At 41.1% G+C, this 14,472-nt stretch overlaps 1 protein-coding gene across 1 annotated transcript in view; it reads left to right on the forward strand.

The window, feature by feature from the left end:
• The window catches only part of LOC149468207 (palladin-like), a 348,477-nt gene extending 339,925 nt beyond the window's left edge, over positions 1-8,552 (forward strand). Inside the window, exons 20-21 of the mRNA XM_089670345.1 lie at positions 254-387; positions 5,343-8,552. Of these exons, the coding sequence (XP_089526471.1) occupies positions 254-387; positions 5,343-5,506 (298 nt within the window). The 3' untranslated portion in view covers positions 5,507-8,552. The remainder of the gene's footprint in view (positions 1-253; positions 388-5,342) is intronic.
• The last annotated feature ends 5,920 nt before the right edge of the window (positions 8,553-14,472 follow it).

Consider the following 14,472-nt stretch of genomic DNA (forward strand, 5'->3'; position numbering starts at 1 on the left):
GTATAATGTCTGTGTTACCTAAAGCAAGTCTTTCATCTTTTAACTTTCACCATAATGACTAAAAGAATTTGGTCACAATACCCGACATAGACAGTTCTTCATTAAGAAATTGTTCCTGTGGTTTGTATATACTTTGGAAATATATGGAACTGGTTTAACAATAATTCATTAAAAACTTACATGAATGTTAAATGATTCTTACTGTGCTATCCCTCAATAAATCATGTGATAACTTCTGTATTTCTTTTCTCAGCATGCATCAAGATAACTATGGTTACCTTTGCCTACTGATCCAAGGTACCACCAAAGAGGATGCTGGCTGGTATACGGTGTCAGCAAAGAATGAGGCTGGCATTGTGTCTTGTACTGCAAGGCTTGACATACATAGTAAGTTTATGACCCATAGCCTAAGTAGATTTGGCATTTTGAAGACTAAATCCATTGCAAACTAGTATTCTTGTGTGAGAAGACATTAGTATGTTATATGTGTAAACTGTGTTATCATTGTGGTCCTCTACTAGCAAGGTCTTATTTCCCAAAAATTCCTTTCCTTCATATATACTGTAGGTGTTAGTCACTACCACGGTTTATCTCAACTTTATAAACTATCACACCTTAGATCCACTGTGAAGCAGTTTATTTAGCTTCAATGAAGAGTGGAGATGCTGTTCTCTGCTTCCAATCACAGCAGAATGAGAATGGGCCAGTGAATACAATACAGAGACAGTTTAATAGGGTGTGATGAAAGCACCTGACTGGCAGTTTGTGCAAATTATCTTCCTCTTGGGTTTTTAACCTCAGAGGTGGCGAAAGCAAGGAGCATGTTATATTTGTGTATGTGTGTGTATATACATACAGTCATGGCCGAAATTGTTGGCACCCTTGATATTTCTCCAGGAAATCATGTATTTCTCACGAAACGTATTGCATTAACACATGTTTTGCTATACACATGTTTATTCCCTTTGTGTGTATTGGGACAAAACAAAAAAAGGGAGGAAAGAAAGCAAATTCGACATAATGTCACACAAACCTCCAAAAATGGGCTGGACAAAAGTATTGGCACCCTTTCACAACTGCGGATAAATAAGAATGTTACAAGCATGTGATGCTCCTGTAAACTCACCTGGGGCAAGTAACAGGTGTGGGCAATATAGAAATCACACCTGAAAGCAGATAAAAAGGAGAGACGTTCACTTAACCTTTGCATTGTGTGTCTGTCTGTGCCACACTAAGCATGGACAACAGAAAGAGGAGACGAGAACTGTCTGAGGACCTGAGAACCAAAATTGTGGCAAAATATCAACAATCTCAAGGTTACAAGTCCATCTCCAGAGAACTAGATTTGCCTTTGTCCACAGTGCGCAACATTATCAAGAAGTTTGCAACCCATGGCACTGTAGCTAATCTCCCTGGTCGTGGACGGATGAGGAAAATTGATGAAAGATTGCAACGCAGAATAGTCCGGATGGTGGATAAGCAGCCCCAAACATGTTCCAAAGACATTCAAGCTGTCCTGCAGGCTCAGGGAGCATCAGTGTCAGCGCGAACTATCCGTCGACATTTAAATGAAATGAAACGCTATGGCAGGAGACCCAGGAGGACCCCACTGCTGACACAGAGACATAAAAAAGCAAGACTACAGTTTGCCAAAATGTACTTGAGTAAGCCAAAAGCCTTCTGGGAAAACGTCTTGTGGACAGATGAGACCAAGATAGAGCTTTTCGGTAAAGCACATCATTCTACTGTTTACCGAAAACGGAATGAGGCCTACAAAGAACAAAACACAGTACCTACGGTAAAATATGGTGGAGGTTCAATGATGTTTTGGGGTTGTTTTGCTGCCTCTGGCACTGGGTGCCTTGACTGTGTGCAAGGCATCATGAAATCTGAGGATTACCAAAGGATTTTGGGTCGCACTGTAGGGCCCAGTGTCAGAAAGCTGGGTTTGCGTCCAAGATCCTGGGTCTTCCAGCAGGACAATGACCCCAAACATACGTCAAAAAGCACTCAGAAATGGATGGCAAAGAAGCGCTGGAGAGTTCTGAAGTGGCCAGCAATGAGCCCAGATCTAAATCCCATTGAACACCTGTGGAGAGATCTTAAAATTGCTGTTGGGAAAAGGTGTCCTTCCAATAAGAGAGACCTGGAGCTGTTTGCAAAGGAAGAGTGGTCCAAAATTCCGGGTGAGAGGTGTCAGAAGCTTATTGATGGTTATAGGAAGCGACTGATTTCAGTTATGTTTTCCAAAGGGTGTGCAACCAAATATTAAGTTAAGGGTGCCAATACTTTTGTCCAGCCCATTTTTGGGGTTTTGTGTGACATTATGTCATATTTGCTTTTCTGCCTCTGTTTTATATTTGTTCCAATACATACAAAGGGAATAAACATGTGTATAGCAAAACATGTGTTAATGCAATACCTTTTTTGTGTGAAATACTTGATTTTCAGGAAAAATATCAAGGGTGCCAACAATTTCGGCCATGACTGTATATACCATAGAAAATGTCCCAGTGTTTAGGGAATCATGTCCTTAATATTCCCTGGGGTCTAATGTGGGTATACTCCCACACAAAACTGTCAGTATATTCCTGTCCCATATAAAAGAAGACCGTAAAAATAACAGAAATAAAGGTTAACTTTGCCTTTCTAGATGTACTAGCAGCCAAGAGCTTGTTCATTTTTTAATTTAGCTGGCACCTGGCTGTAATGTAAAAGTGATCCAGGGGTTTATATAGCCACCCAATCATTTATACAGTGCTGGTGGTCTGGTGCACACACAGCTTTGAGGCTTGACATGTATGGTATCTACTCTACACTATCTACTCATCTTTTATTTTGTACACAAAACGGGATTAAACTGTTTGTGTGCAATAAAATTCATTTTAGTGTATTTCCTCCTGAAAATTATACATTTAATCAAATTTCATGCAACATAAAAAATTGCAACTATCATTATCTTATTCTACAGGGTCTCTGTGTTCAGAAAATATATAATGTTCTGAAGGTTCTAAATAATTTTATAGCCAAAAGTGCAGATTTTAACATATCTGCAAAAATGATCCAGAGGGGGAACTAGCGTCCATGCATGAATATTTGTATTTTTATTTGTTGCAAGACATTTCTTTGACAATTGTAACCAAGTGTATTTATGACAAGTGTGTTGCAAACAAATGGTCATATTGTGAAAACTATCAGGACTATGGCTTAGCCGTAGACATTTGTAGTGGCAGCAGGGATAGCTGAATGTTTTGATATAAGATTTGTGTCGGTGGGCTTGAAAATGAGGGAGTGATGGCAGTTTAGAAATCGTGTCCTGATTTTTCAGCTCACACTCTAGCTTTTGTCAGCTCCCACTCTAGTTTTGAACATTCCACCATTCATTCCTATGGGACCAATTTCACCACAAAAACGCTGATATTTCGTGAACCATTCGGTGAAACATTCCACGAAGTAATAGCACACCAATCGGGAACAATCCGCACGTTTCGGTATATTACTGTCTATGTAGTGTAAAAACTGTGGGAGGAGTTAGGGTGGTAAATTTGGCTATAATAATAAGAATATATATGTGAGATAACAGTAAGTGGTCTTGCCATGCAAGAACACCTAATAAACCTGTTCTCCTTGGAGAGCTTTATATGCTGTGAATAGCCACCAGGTGAAAAGGCAGGCCAGATCACTGGGTTATAAAATGACACCTATGTGTAGGAAAAGTGAATACTGAAGACCCTATAAAACTGATGCAACATACAACAGCTTGGTCTGTGCAATAGTCTTGAGGATAGAAAGGAAATACAGTACAGGATTAAAGCCTTTAACTACATTAAGGGTGTGAATAGGGTTCAGGACGGTAGTCTTTTCAATATAAAGCTAACATCGAGAACATACCGGAAACATGACCTCAAACTAGCAGGAAGAAAGCTCAAAACAAAGCATTTCTTTATGAAAGAGTAGTTGGATTTATATATTTATTCACCTGCTGGGATAAGTGCATATAGACTCACATTAATGAGCAATACACACTGATAGGAGTACTGTACACACATAAAATACAATCTGTGGCGTGAAGCCTGTGGTGGCTGTCATAGGGAGGTTTATTTACTAAAGCTGATTCACTCAGAATCTGGTGCACCTGTGCATGGTAGCCAATCCGCTAACCTCAGCTTGTTCAATTTAGTTTTAGCAATAAAACCTGGAAACTGATTGGTTTCTATGCAGAAGTGGATGAGATTATAAGTGAACCTCATTGTTCTCTTCATGTGTCTGCAGCGAACACTCTGAAATGAGAGCTCAGTCCCAGGACATGCACAGTTGACATGACCAGGCTCTCCTCTTCCCTTGTTCGTTTCCCATTTGCTTTGACTGCTTGGAGTCCTGGGACAAGCAGAGTGGAATTCACATTAGTTACACACCACTCTGTTCATAAATTAAAGTGATTGTTAAGGCAGAAGGTTTTTCATCTTCATGCATTCTATGGCTGAAGGTAAAAAACCTTCTATGTGCAACAGCTTCCCCAGTACTTACCTGAGCCCTGTCGTGATCCAGCAATGTGCACGGGAGCCTCGGCTGTCCCAGGTCTCTTTCTCCTCGTTGGCTCCTGCTGCTGTCAATCACAGCCAGTGAGCCAATGAGGAGAGAGGGGGCAGGGCCAAGACACGGCTCTGTGTGTGACTGGACACACAGAGCAGTGGCCCGGGAGTGTGCCTGCTTGCTATGAGGGCACCTGACTGGAGGGAGGCGCCAGGAGCGCTGGTAGGGTACCAGAGAAGAGGAGGATCAGGGATGCTCTGTGCAAAACCATTACACAGAGCTGATAAGTATGACATGTTTGTTATTTAAAAAAAAAAAAAGCCTTTGGTATCGCTTTAATCACTGTGTTTTTGATTAGTTGCAGAATCTCTTGAAGCAATATAGTAAAAGAAAAAGTCATATGTATTGGAGGCCCAAGGGGCCACAGATGAGACAATTACGTGGCAGCATTAGCTGTAAAGCTATTTGGTTTAAGGAAGAAAGGTGGTGCATGTTGGTTTCAAAGACACTGGGGGTTATTTACTAAAGCTGGGAGAGTGCAAAATCTGGTGCAACTCTGCATAGAAACCAATCTGCTTCCAGGTTTTATTGGCAAAGCTTAACTGAAAAAGCTAAAGTTAGAACCTGGTGCATGGTAGCCAATCGGCTTCTGAGTGCACCAGTGTCAGTACACCTCCCCCGCTGCTTTAAATAACATGGTTACAGATGGCGCTAGGCACAGCAAATGTTGTGGTGGTGGGATATGGACCTAAAAACATAGCTGACTGCTCTTTAAAATGTTGATGCATTTTTTTCTTTCCCTTTCACAGCTCAGTGGCAGCAGTCACATACCCCCAAGACAAGAAAAGTACGGCCTTCCACCAGTCGATATGCAGCACTTTCTGACCAAGGCCTGGATATTAAAGCAGCATTTATGCCAGAAGCAAACCCAGTGCACCTCCAGCCAGCGCTGGTAGAAAGCGATGACCTGTAGAGAGGACCTAGGGAAACTTGCTGTAGCAGCCATTGGAGGAAGTCACCAGGAGCCACAGCTGTCACCCGGCAGTAGTGTCATGTAACATGCAAGACACGTCTTCAACTAACCTGATAGAGACAAGTTAAACTACGCAGTAACTTAATGTGTAAGCAGTCTAGAACATAGGATAGCAGGGATTTATCTTATGTATTTATGGCACATTCATATCACTCACTCTTCTGCTCTATGAAAGGAACTTCTATGTATTCTGCTTGTTTTGTGCCTTCAGACACTAAGATGACAAGATTTCTTCAACTCACTAATGCCTTCAAAGCAGTATAGGATGATGTGCAATGTTTAATGTCTGAGTGCATCGAACACAGTGTATGATTTTTAAAAATATATTTAAAGAAAAAATGCTGTCAAGGAGAATTGCTATAATGCTTCAGAAGTATAGAAAGAAAATGGCTTGCTTCATTGTGTTTGACAGCTGAAACGTAACACATACCTGTATGATTGTGTTACCTAACACTGGAGATCACCTGACAGGAATTGCCAAAAAACATGCAATGATTTCAGAAGCTGCCTATGGACTTTAAGCTCTTAATGAAGCGAGCGGAAGATAATGTCACATACACCCTTTCTGTGCTTGTTTGTGTGTACACCTTGTTGTTTTCTGTGTGTATTGACACTACACAATCATGTGACATTTAGATGGCTAGGGACAGCTGGTAGAAAGCTAAATTCTTGCTATTATTTATGCAACAATACCCATTACGCTTTGTGCACTTTTCCTATATTTAATATTCATGAACTGACTGCAGGAGTCCTACTAGAGTCCAGGCAGAAGAGTATATGGAACTGACCTCTAGGACTCTTCCTGGGAGGCCTGTTTCATTGTCACACATAAATTATGAGGTACGCAGACATAAAGCCAAAGTTATCTCCAACAATGCATAGTAAGGTTTTCCTGAACCGTAATGAGTAACCTTCTATTCACAAGAATGTGTGTGTTCAAGAAAAAGCTACAAAATTGTTCAGATTCAATGTAAGAAAGGGAAACTTATGAATGGGAGATAGATGATTAGTGCAAGTGAAAATGACAGTTTGAGTGATTTACCATTTGTGAATGTTTTGTTACAATACTGGAGGCCTGTAATGTCCCTCTCATTGTAGGAGCTGGAGCTAGATACGTTTGCCACCATATACAGTATATCAGAAGGGTCAGTGGCCTGGTAACATATTATGTGTCAGACAACAAGATGGTTATACATTATGTTTGTAAATGTCGGAAGGTTACTTATAGTGTAGAACCCATTATGATTTATGTGAGTGGTTGTCAAGTATATAGGAGCAATGCAGACAAGAACAGAAACTTGTCTTCTAGATATTAGGATCTCAATAACAATGCTTTCATTGGTAGGAGGAAAAAGACAAGCATGCTTGACTTAGGGTCATAGCCTGGGCCTGTTAGGGGCTGCTACCTCTACTACATTCTATTGCTGTGCTATTTTTGATGACATTTTCCTGAAGAAATACTTCAGGATGGATATCAATGAGCTGATTGCTTTCTGTTTAACCACTCACTATTCAGAGGTAGAACCAAATTGTTGCATTTTTTACTGTACAGTAGAAGTCATTACTTCACACAGCTTTTTACCCATCATATTCACCAAACCTTACAGTAATAAAACATACACAAAAGACCATAGTGCGAAGGTTTACATGTGTTTACATTCAGAGCTGTGGGTTAGCTACCTCTCAGTATTGATTCACACACTGCCAGTAAAATATCCAGTACTCTCTTATCTACTGCCCTGGGAATAGACATGTTTCCAAATCATTCTACCGATTGAAGAGTGTTTGTCTAATTTGGGATTGGTAAAATGTAATGCTGACATGCTTTAACAAACTCTTGTTGCTTGCCTGCCTTGATGGAGATTAGTGGTTAGAAGACCCTTTAATGCCCAATCCACCCTTGATGTACAGTAAATGGGACTCCAATGAGACTCCACAATACCCACATATATAAGGCATTGTAGTAGTGATTCCTGATCAATACTTGGATAGGGGGACATTATTGAAAAGGGAAAAATGGATGTGTTGCTATGGAAACCAGATCACAACTAGCATTTTTTTCAAATAAAAAAAAAAGAAAGAATTTGGCTCATGTAGGCAAAAGCCCCACCTATATTGTATGCTCTTGTAAACCTCCCATAGCATTGGTTAGGTTTTTAAGAGAGTTGCAAAGGCTCCTGCTGCAACAAGAGGCCATAACAATCCAAAACAAGTTGGTTCAATTAATGGTACAAAAGTACTTTGCCAAGGGGGGTAAATCAAAACACTGTATACCCTTTATGAAGCACATATATCATTATTTATCTGTTTTATTGCAGCTATACTGCGTATGTATTTTACACCTATATAAACTCACCATATGTATTACTGTAGGGTCATTAGCCTTTTTGTATACAGTTCTTTTAGTTTTTTTGTTTTTTTTTACAGCACAGAGCAGTGACCAGTGCTAAAGTTAAATGATACAAAATATGTGCTTAATCAGTCTACACCATAGATATAAATGTATGTCAGTGCCTTCCAGGCTATGTTGTCATTGTTTTGCCCATTAGCATTAGATTTGGTTAATCCAGAAGTATAAAAGGGAGGGGACGTGTCACACTGTACTCATGTATGGGCCACACATTATGTTACATTGAGCTGGAAATTCTGCATAGGCTCAATCTCGTATTACATAAAATAACAGAATGTAGTCACATGGACTACATTGCTTCCCCTAACCTTCTTCTACTAAAATATTGTTGTTTACCATATGCCACCACTTCTTTTGGTGTTATTTAGGAAATGATTCAGTTCACCTGTGTTTTTCTGCCACCACATTGTATCTGTATTTATAGAAAGTGCCTTTGTGTGTATGGGTCATGTCATTAGATGAGACCAGTTGAAGTTTCACAGTGTCTGTTCCATAACAAGACAAGCATAGTTTTCTGGGGTAAGGTTTTTATGATAATTGCTATGCAAGGATTTAAATAAAGTATTGTTTCTTCAAGACATGGCTTCCTTTCTCTTTATAGATTGATTTAGTGTTCCGTGCAGACAGACCCATCTGAGAATAGCAGGTGTGCGCGGCCTGTGTTACTATTATTATCTCTGTGCTGACTTTTTCCTACTGGAGTATTTTAGTTGTCGGCATCACCAGCTATTCTTACTAGAAAATAAAGCCCTTTTCCATTTGCACAAGCTGCCATGCAAGGCTTTGTTTCTGACAGAGGCCAATATATTAGTGCTGCACATAAAATGTACATATAAAGATATAAAATTCATTCATCGCATAGTTTTTTGGTTATTACATAAGGCAAAGCAACAGGTTAATTTCAAAGGCCAACTCCAGTTTAAATATAAAAAGTGTAGAAAGCACTACTCACCCTCAGGGCCAGTGCTAGATTAGTTTGTGCCCTAGACAAGACCAGCTACTTGTGCCCCCCAGAAAAAAAACAAACAAAACATTTTTAAAAACAGTAGAAAATATTAAATCAACAAAACATGAAACTGCTAAATCTCTTTTAATTTGCAAAAATAAGTTCCATAAGATGCCATCAGCACCAAAATTCAAGACCAAATATATGTTGCTGGTAGTGGCAGGGTGACAGTTGCAGTGAGTGGAGGATGATGGATCTACACTCTTGACAGATCCCAGCCTGGCATTCCCCAGGCAATGGGGGGGAGGTAAAACGGTGTGACAGCAGGACGGACACACACAGACTGACACACCACCACTGACACAGGTCAGCAGGCACTAGAAGAGCAGGCTTTGGGATCGTGATAATGTCATCACTCACTGACACATTGCACATATGACGGATGGCTAGCCAGCCGGCCGAGTCACTCACACAGGCAGACACGAGGCATCAGAGTCAGACAATTACCTTCCTCTGCAGGCGCAGTGCCGCTTCCGCTGATGAATGGGAAGAGAATGGTTGGAACTCCATGGTGATCAGCAGCCGGCTTGCAGTAAAGGACTGAGTCTGAGAGGAACACTGGAAGGAGCGGCAGCTCAGCTGCTACACTGGCCCCAGACACCCGGCATCTTCCTCTGTCCTTTATTCTTCCACTCTGCTGCCCCTACCCTCAGCTGTGGGATCATTCATGATGTGGCCACGTCCCACACTGAGAGAGTGCCGACCTGTGCTGCACCCATAGTAGTGCCACCTAGTTTGCCTAGTGGAAGCACAAGCCCTGTTCACCCTCTCAAGGCTCCAGCCCAACCCTCTGTGTCCTCCTTTGCTCTGAACACTGCCCACTTCTGGGCTGCATGAAGCCCAGTGCCATTCAGTCATTTACTGTGAGCTCTGGTTGTCATGGAAACACCCCCTGACTAGCCAATAGGCAGTTGTTAAATGTTTTATAATGAGCACATAGCTTTGGTACCCCCCTTCCCCAATAATGACATGATTTGGCTACCACATACAGCAATTCTTAAACATTAGTGGGTTATGACACAAATACACCCTTGAATTTGAGCTCGGATGTCATATTTCTCACTTATTAGCATGGGTTATAACCACTTTAGGGTACTTGGGGATTTGACATCAAGCTGAACACAATTTGAATTTTGAATTTGATATCATGAAGCAGTGTACACCCAAACACAGCATTTCACATCTGTGAAAGAAAAAAAAAAAGCTTCACAAACTTCACATCAGAAGATGAGTTCAAATGCCCAGTACAAAAGCCCTTAAAGTGATTGTAAAAGAACATTTATAATACCCATCAGCTTTGCTGCCCCTGACTCTAGTCTTTGCTGGCATGAATAGCTACCTCCACCATGGGAATCAGATACCTGTACAGTCCTGCTGCATGCTGTGGTTCTACCCACTGTCACTGCTGTGTATCTGCAGTTCTGAAGGAACACACTAGTGATGAAGCACTCATCAAATGGAATCATAGCATGAAGCGGGAGGTGGAGCTCTAGAGTTATGGTTACTCAAATAAGGAATAGTGAGATTACCAGTCCTCATGAGTCAAATCTAGTCTATTGAGAAATGGACAGATGGGCAACTTGATATCAGGGATGGAAGGAATAATGGGACTTTTGACTTGCCAGTAAAATCTGTCACCTAGAGTACAGCACAGAAATGTCTATAAATCATTACAACTGGGTTATATGCAACTACCTCCAGGTGATTGAACATTGGCAAAAAAAAAGCTGCTGGTACATCTCCCATATAACTATAGGGAGATCATAAGAACGGAGGGGTTGGGTCCTGTACTGTACTTTAGAGTATAGGTTTTTCTACTAAGACAAAAATCCTATTTTCCTGATTGTACAGTATAGGACACAGGCTCCATTAAATCATTATGACTAGGATGCTCAAATGCAGTTCAACTGAGGGGTGGGCAACAGCAATCAAAGACAACATGCCCACATAATGAACAAGTAAAGAAGACTTGACTGATTCAGAGAGCAATTTGCAGCACTTTATGCTTGAAACTGACAACAAAAGAGGCCTGAAGGTGCACCTGGCAGAACTTCTCAAATGTGAACAGAAGCCCAGGTGGCAGCCTTCTAAATCTGAGACATAGATTCCTGATGCTGAAAAGCTCATAAACTGATCTAGTAATAGAGGTGTTTATCCTGATCCTATGTCTCAGATGGTCAGGGATCCTCTTCTTCATATAGCTATCGCCTACATCGTTACTATGTTTGGCTCAAGGGCTAATTAAAAAAAGACTGAGTCAGGAGGAGAGGCTGGAGGGGCATGGTTGTGACCCCTGCTGTCTATGGCCTCAATATGACCAGAAATTCTGCCCACAAAACCTGAAGTTGCAACAGAAAATGTCTCTCTAGACAGGAGGGAGACTGAGCTGCAAGACCAGAGAAAGGCAGAGAGAGAAAAGGATACTAGGCTCTAAAAATAGGAAACTACCCCTCAATGGGACTAAAAGCTAAGCCTGAGCTAGCAAGTCTATGTTGCCCTTCTACCCTTCGCTTATGACCTGCTATGCTTGTGAATTTGCCCCCAGAGCGAAAGATACAAACTTCACAGGAGAATGCCTCAGTGTAAAGGAACCTGTAATCCATGTATCACAATTTTGACTGCCTGCGTGTCCACAGTGTAGAGGGGACTGGGAGATGTTGCCGGCTCAAAGTCCAAAGAGGAAGAGGAAAGACTCTCTGGTCTGGCAAGTCCCTCAGAAGCTAGGTAGTACAGTGAATGTTCTAAGCCACACAGTTGAGGAAGCCACAGGTGCACTAAGCACCACTACGGCACTGAACACAGGTGCAAAAAGTGTTCCAAATGTCCGCTAAAGGGGCACAAATGGTGTCAAACATAAAAGGAACAGCTGGTAACATGGTCCCCACTTGTTCTCGGTCAGTGTTTCCCAAAGGGGGTATAAGGACAGTGGCACCCTGGAGTCTTGACTGTTTAGAAGGTTTTTGCCTTTACCATCCATTTCACAGTAATTAACTTAGGTTAACCCCAGGGGCGGACTGACCATTTGGAAACTCGGGCACTGCCCGGGGTCAGTAGGGAGCCCCCATGAGATGCCCCTGGTACCTTTTTCATAGGCTTTTTTGAGTTTGGGCAAGGACACAGGGGCCCCATGAGTTGTCAGTCCACCCCTGGTTAACCCATTCCTGGCTTTGCCCCCCACGATTAACATGTCCCTGCACGGCTCTTCAGGGACAGAGCTCAGCACCAGGCAGACCATAACCCTAAACCTGTAAAGCATCCTGCAGCTACTCCATGCTTTGCACTACATGCCAAGGGAATTTACCACAGTAAGATCCAGTGCATAGCAGCAACATTACAGGCTGGCCCCCTAAGGCTCTACTGAGGAATCAACTGATCCAAAAGGTGCATAAAAAGCTACAGTGCAGCCAAAATCTTGATAGGGGAATTGCCTTGGAAAATTCATCCAGAGAGAGAGGGAAAAAAATGTCATGTAGAAGGTAAGCTTCTCTCAGCAGAGAGAAGAGGTCATAACCAAATGACCCAAAGAGTTGAGGAGTTATATGGGGGGTGTTCCAGCAGCTTTTTGTGCCAGTGTCCAATAATTGGATGCTGCATGTAACCCAGTTGTGATGATTTAAAGAAGCCTGTGTCCTGTACTGTACAACCAAGAAATGGTTATTAGCTGGAATAAAAAGAAACAAAAAAAAGAACAAAACCCACATAAATCTCCAGTCATGTGCTTTTCCTAATATTGAAAAACAACCCTACCCAAATCACATCTGTAGTCTGGTTTTGGTTGCTACAAGTAATTGTTTCCTTTCCACTAGTTTTATAAATCAGTCCCACTGACTGCACAGCCACACAGAGCTGTTACTGTACTAATTATATACAGTTTTATTTTTATGATGGGATAAAACATCTAAAGACAATGCCATCCAAAAGCAGATGTTTCAGTTAAACACTTTGCTCATGGCCTTGTGGGAAGGGAAGAGTTATAAATTGTTGTGAAATCTCATCACTTGAAACTCAGGGTCAAAAGAAGCCAATTAGTGAGGCAACTTAAGGATGCCCAACCAAAAATCAAAATGTCAGAGGCGTTTTGGCTCTTTAACTTCCCTGAACTGCTCTCCTTCTCAGAAATCTATACATTTCTATACACACACAAAACCACTGACATTCTTCACAGTGAACAGATTGGGGCTAATAGCTGCTAATAAATAATCCCAACTGCTGAAACAAAAACTAATTATTACAAATTAAATCACACATTAAGTATGCACTAATACTCTCACTATAATAAACACAATCCTGTGTCAGATTAAAATTTCCACTAGCAGAGGTCTAATGACCTTCTGGAATTCATTACCAACAATTTATGTGGAAACACACAAGAAACAGAGCAATGCCAGAGCAGGCTGCATATTTCATACTCTGACACCCCATCACTACACTGTCAAAGTACAGCTGTTATATATGGATTCATACCATTGCTGGATTCCTTAAAAAAATGTAATAGGTATCTGGCTTCGATACTACTAGATTATCGACTAACAACAAGCATGTAGCAAACATCATGCCAGCTAGGCAACTAGCATTCTCAGAAATATCAGCATATACTGTATATTTCCCATTTACTATGGAATACACACTTTTCTTTTTGTTTTGCATTAAAGTACAGAAGAGTTAAAAACAATATAAGCCTATGTTTTTATGTATGTGTACTGCTGGGGACATTTCTCTTTACTTCCAGTCCTGGAGATTCAACAGGAAACGATAGGAAAGTTCTCTAAAAGGAGGGGAAGTCCAACAATATGAGAATAGTTCCCATTGTATGACTTATCCTCACCTCCTGTCCTGGTGATAGTTAAAAAAAATTTGGATCCCCTATCACTTTGTCTTGATGCCAGTGATCATCAGCACAAGCAGAGGGGTGAATCTCCTTGATGGGATCCCAGGCAGCAATGTAAACTTGTCAAAGTATCTAACTCATCCCCCTCTATTCAAAACTAACAATAACAAAAAAAAGTTTTGCCTTTGCATACGCTTTATTGTAAAATGGACCAAATACAGGGATTCTCCTGGAACACTACAATCTAGTCAGTTCTAATTTTAGCATTGAGTAGGCATAGTGCAAAATGCAAATTATGTAGTAAAACAGCGCAAGGTAATTGTCATCCAGTAGTTGGAACGTTAAAGGACCCACTCTGGTCTGCCCTAAAGTGTGTGCAATTAATGCACGCACTTTAGGGCAGACCATTTGCTTTATTGGGCTGCCTAATGCATCATGATTATTATACAGTATTTATATTTGTAATAATAATGGACCTAAAATCAGACCTGCAGTGTTTTTTGAACTGCAAGGCACTGCAGTGCGCAACAGTTCATTACTGGGTTCAACACATGTGTTGGGAGCCATTCATAATAAATGGTACCGCAGTGCACATAAAGTACAATTCAATGCATGGCTAATGATCACCCAGAGGCCTTTTTCTTGAATTTTTGAGATATAAG

The sequence above is a fragment of the Staurois parvus genome, unplaced genomic scaffold (genome assembly GCF_062004578.1).
Source record: "Staurois parvus isolate SC_StPar_1 unplaced genomic scaffold, SC_StPar_1.0 ptg000090l, whole genome shotgun sequence".
Taxonomy (NCBI): domain Eukaryota; kingdom Metazoa; phylum Chordata; class Amphibia; order Anura; family Ranidae; genus Staurois; species Staurois parvus.